Here is a 5612-nt window from a genome sequence, read left to right as displayed (position 1 = left end):
AGAGTCTAGGCTTACGGTAGCATAGACAGTTGTAATTCAGTTTTTGCCTGAAAGCTTGCATTTTCTCCTTGGAGTGATAGGTTCATGTTATTTTTGAGAAAATGTTCTGCCAGACACCTGAGTCCGCACAGCTGGTCCGTTTAGCTGATCACCCACCAGGTGATCTCCAGCTAGAGGTGATGTCCGGGGGGGAGCTGCCAGCTGCTTTCCACTCAGCTGCACACCGTAGCACTTGGGTGTACACAGAGCACTCTTCCGGCTTCCCTCCTCCACACAGAGTGTGAGAAGGTGTGTGTCAGGTGAGCAGAGAACCCACTTTGGTGCCCACTTGCTTTTGCAGGTGGACATGTGAGCACAGTGACCCAGCACTACTTGCCGAGTGGTAGAGTGAACACAGTTTTGGCTCCCAGACCCCCTGCAGGGTCCTGGACCCTCAGGAATCCATGGAGCACACTGAGGACGGCTACCTCGAGTCATGGAGTCAGGTGGTCTGCAGTGAGTGATGACTGGAGCTGAGAGTGTCTGGGCCGCTTGATAGATGCTCTCCAGATAAGGGAGAGAGACGAAATTAGACACTAAGGAAACTGTAAAATGACAACAGGCCCCATACTCTTCAACAGTGTCTGCCTCTCCTGGGCACCAGACCCCTCCAGACCTTCCCAGCCCTCCTGCCAGCTTTCATGTCAGCACGACCACCCCTCAGGCTGGACCAGCGAGGCAGCAGGGCCAACTTCTGCCCAGATACTGCTTTACGCCCCGTCTTCACTTCACACCACTCTCTTGGGACCCTCCTTTCTATCCTGCTGAGCAGATCGGCCCTTCATCATCCTTTTACCCCTCCAGCTTCACCAGGACTGCTCGGAATATGCCTGCCCTTCTGCACTGTGCACTCTGTTATCTCTCCATCTTCCAAGCAACAGAACACAGCCACGCTGCTCCACCCCAGGTCACTTCCGCCCCAGGCAGGCTCCTTAGACAAGTGGCTGAGCTGACCCCCTTTCTCCAGAGCCACCTCTGCAGCTCTCAGCCTGTCTTCATCCTAGTACAGCCCTGGGCACAGCCTGTGGTTGCCCCACCTTCCCGGGGCTCCTTCCAGCCTTTGCTTCGGTGTCCGTGGTGCCTCCTCTTGCTGGGTGTGTGGAGTTTTTGCTCCTCCTCCTGTGTCCACACCTGCTCCCGGGGAGAGCTCGCCTCCTGCACTCAAACACCACCAGGTCTACATACCAGGCCAGTCGCCTGCCCTCAATTCAGCACACTGGGCCAGGCCCATTTTTCTTCTTGATTTTGATCATTAGCTGCTGCTTCCTGACGAAAATGTGAGTACCACAGGATAGATTGTTGTTTCCTGCTATGTCCACAGTACCCAGCTCATAGTAGGTTTGGAACCAATGTGTGTCAAATAAAATAGTATCAGTAAATACAAGAAAATTGTTCATTTCTTTAAGCCAGTTTTTTTGCTAATGCAAAATAAAAATTATTTTGCTTTTCTACTGCCAGAGGGTACATATGCTCACCAGAGAGAGAGAGAGAGGGAGAAAGCACCCTCCCACAGGGTATGGTCACACTACAATTCATTCCTTCTCCATCTTTCTTTTCTTAAAGAATTATTTAATTTTATTTATTCATCTGTTTGTTTTAATTTGACCAGAGAGAAAGAGAGAGACAGAGAGGAAAAGTGTGAAAGCAAGCCACCAGGTTTGGGACTCAAACCATGGTCAGCCATGTGATAGTGTCCAGCGCCTCAACCACCACACTACCTGCTGGTCCCCCTTCTCCATCTTGTCATGAATTGAGGCATGCACACATACATGCCTGGCATGTACACATACATGCCTGGCATGTTTTTCATGCCACTGGGGCCATGTGGGATCCGGCTCCCTTAACCATTAGGCTATGTGGTAACTCTGCAAAAACTGTTTCCAAGGCCACCCAAAGACCCTGGAAGTCACTGGGGAGGTACCTTCACTTCATGGTCTGCCCACAGCTCCAAGAGGGTATTTTAAGTTCTTTATAACCATATCATGTTTGCATGTAACAGTAGGACTGGTTTGATCCTTACCTTCTGGCATATTCAGGGTATTTGCTGTTTTACAGAGGTCCTCAAAGAGGGCAGCGTCCTATTCCCAGATCTCCTGGTGAGGGAGACTGAGGCCGTCATCCACAAGCACCGCTCTGCCACCTACTGCGAGCAGCTTCTGCAGCACATGCAGGCCGCGCCAGCTGCACCATGACCAGCATCCTGGGCTCCGCGCCCTCGGTGTGACTGCTGGTGGAAGTGAACACCAAACCTCACCCTTAACCTGGACTGAAATGTGTGGCCTTTAAACTTGTCAACAGGGCACCTTTTGTCAACAGCTTAGAGTACTCACGGCAGGGCTGTGGCAACAAGAAGAGTGTAACATAGAAGAATGTTGTATTCAGAAACTTCTACTCTTCTCCTGGTCAGTTTTCAAGCCCAGCAGTTGATGAGTGGAGTCTATTTCTATGTCTTATTTGTACGGCTCACGGAGAGGTCTTCCAACAGTCTACCAGCTAATTCAAGATTAAAATTAATTGTCAGCTACTCACGCTGGCAGACAAATCAGCTGCTGCTTATGTTTTTAAGCTCCTCATGCACTGCTGGGCCCAAGGATTATTGCTTCTATCCGCTTACATGCCCACCAAGAAAGTTCTTAACTGTTCAACAAGAAAGAAAAAGAAAGGTCAAAATCACTCAAAAGACATTTCATCTTCCTGTCTACCGAAATTAACATCTCAGTGAACACTCTAAAGGAATTTGAAATCTTAACAGTTGTTACCAGTGAAATGTTTCCTATTTTAAATACACTGGAATTTATAAAGTTATGTGGATATATGTGGTCACAGTATTTTTTTAAAGCTGGTAGAGCTAACAGTGTTGAAAAAAGAATATTTAATCCAATCTAATTTTGGTTGTTCTCTTACAAGCAGCACTAAAGTAAGATTGTATTTTACTCTACCGCTTTCTACACCCAAGTGCCTAGAACATTTTAAGTGGATATTATTATCATAAGCCAATATTTACTTAAGAGAGAAAGTTCTGTATTTCCTAGCAACCAGATTTTAACATTTATACATTGGTGTTTGAAAATTTAATTAAAAATATTTATTTTAATCATTTTGTATCTATTTTGTCGGTGGGTTTTGGTAATTTATTGACATTTCTAAAAACAGCTCATTTTTCCTTAGATTTAATCTCATGGTGACCTCAGCCTGGAGAATTCTGCCTGTATGGGCTGTGGGTTCCTCTAACAGGGCTGGCCACCGTTCTTTGTAGTGTCTCCTCTGAACACCAGGTGGCAGGATCTCCTCACAGTTAGGGCAATCAGCAGGGTAGTTAAAAAGGCCACCCACAGGTTTCACCTTGAGAGGACTGGAGTCAAGGAGCGCAGGGAGGTCGGCCTTGGAGAGGAGTGTGGTCTGAGCCTACACCATAAATCTGGACCACTGCAGATGCACCCCCATCTCCGGTCATTGCCATCACCCTCCTAACCTTCAATGTTTCTAACATAACTGCTCTCTGAGCTGTTCCCTTAACCAATGGCTACCGGGATTTAGGACGCCCTCAGGTATGAGCTTCCACCAGTCCCCTGATTGCCCCTTGTCTTCTGTGTCCTCTACCCTCTTGAAGGTGACCTGGGTTAGGAGTCCTCAGAGAGGCATCAGCATCACCTGGAAACTTGGTAGAAATGCAGAGTGTGAGGCTTCAGTCCAGTCCTCCAGTCCTCAGGTGATTTGAGGCCTGCTGGAATGGGAAGACCTCTGCCCTGAGGATATGCATTTTAATATCCAGCAAGTAGCTCCATTGTCTTTGTAACCAAAAAAATTTTAAAAAGGTCACAGAGGGCTTGCCTGAGAGGACAGACATAAAGAACACACTCAACCCAGCTTTCACACAGACTCTGTGCCAACACCCAGGACTGACCCACCTGGTTGCATCCTGGCTGCCGCAGTCTTGAGACCATGGTATCGTGGAAAAGAACATCAGTAGTTCTTACATTATGTCTCCAAAGGAAGTGGGCTAACTCCATGGCCTGGAGGTTTAGGCAGCTGGATCACACATGGCTGACCCCATGGTTGAGTCCTGGACCCAGTAGCTTGAAAAACAATACTTGGCATGTATGCGTGTGTGGCCAAAATCCCAATGAAATGGAAAAGGGATTGCAGAATGACCATTCCATTTGATGGAAGCTGTCTCCCTCTCCCTCTCCCTCTCCCTCTCTGGCAAGTGCACAAATCCTCTGGCAAATTAAAGAACTATTTAGAGTTAAGGATTACAGCAAGGCTGACACGGGATGGGAAGCCAGGGCTGCAGTGAACATTAAGATGACCATTTGGGTGCGAGTGGTTTTCAGATGCTTCAAGTGTTAGGAGCAGATGCAGGTTTGGATTATGTGTTTCTCAGCCAGACTCCACAAAGGTTTGCAGTGGATCAGTGCAAACATGTTGGGCAGCTCTCTCAAGACCATTCCATCCTCAGCCCCCAGAATGGCACTGTGTGGACTGCAATATGACTGAGTCAATTGGGCTTGCCTTCACTGCCTGTGGAAGATACACTGAAGAGCATGCACTGAAGCACTTTCAAGAAAGCAGTCATTGGGACTAGCAGTTAGCATAATGGCTATGTCACTAGACTCCCATGTAGTCTACTACAGTTTGAGTCCCAAACCCAGTGGCTTAAAAACTCACATCGGGTGCGTGTGCATGCGTGCCCAAGATCCCGAGAGGAGAATGAAGGAAAAGGGATTGCGGTGTGGTCATCCCCCTGGGGGGGGGTGATTTCTCACTTTCTGTCTCTCTCTCTCTCTCTGTGTCTGTCTGGCAAGCGCATGTGCCCTATGGCAAAAACCTCTCCAAAAAAAAAAAAAAGAAAAGCAGTCATCCTGTGGCATTGGAGGTTACAAATCTTGCATGTGACAACAAATCAAATACCATAGAACCTTTCTGGGACTTGGCCCTGGAATTACTAGAAAAATACCAATGCAGTGGGAAAGATTATGCCTTCCAGCCATGACTGGTTACTGAAATGTTGGCTACATTTTCAGAAACCAAAGGAAGCTTTAGAAGGAAAAATCTTCGTATGTGACCAGTGTACCTCAAAGCAAAGATTTTCTTCAAAACCAGTTATACTCTCAGAAGCCCAGAAACAACTTATATCGTGCCACCTACCTGAGGTTCTCAGACTGCACCTCAAAACGGTTCAGGTGGTCAAGACATAATAACCGAGAAAAGATTGGTGTTCATGTTGACTTTGAGGGAATTTTTTTTTTTTGACTTTGAGGAAATTTTAAACATGGAGCCCTGTTGCTGCAGGGAGATGGTGAACTCCTTCAGATCAGAATGTTTTATCTGTGACATCTGCTGTAGTCATGCACCATGGGAAAGGAGTTGGCTCAGGACTCTGCACTCCTACTGCTACAGTTCTGAAGGAGGGTTCTAGGCACACTGCAGTGATTCCAAGCAAAGTATGTGCACTGTGGATGAAGTGCGCAAGGCCCAAGCGCACATTTCGTTTTATACCGAGCACATTACTGAGAATGGACAGTCTAAACGCTTGGCTTCAGAGCGCCTGTGTAGTAGCCAACATCTCAGTG

General features: G+C 47.3%; 1 protein-coding gene across 1 annotated transcript in view; it reads left to right on the top strand.

Annotated features, from left to right (window-relative positions):
* DNAAF5 (dynein axonemal assembly factor 5) overlaps positions 1–3133 on the top strand; it is a gene marked incomplete at its 5' end in the record, with an annotated part of 69564 nt that extends 66431 nt beyond the window's left edge. The window contains 1 exon segment of the mRNA XM_006167898.3: positions 2095–3133. Within this exon segment, the coding sequence (XP_006167960.2) occupies positions 2095–2231 (137 nt within the window).
* Positions 3134–5612: the final 2479 nt, after the last annotated feature.

This window comes from Tupaia chinensis, unplaced genomic scaffold (genome assembly GCF_000334495.1).
Source record: "Tupaia chinensis unplaced genomic scaffold, TupChi_1.0 Scaffold145208_1, whole genome shotgun sequence".
Classification (NCBI taxonomy): Eukaryota; Metazoa; Chordata; class Mammalia; order Scandentia; family Tupaiidae; genus Tupaia; species Tupaia belangeri.
This window is presented reverse-complemented; position numbering and strand designations above follow the sequence as displayed.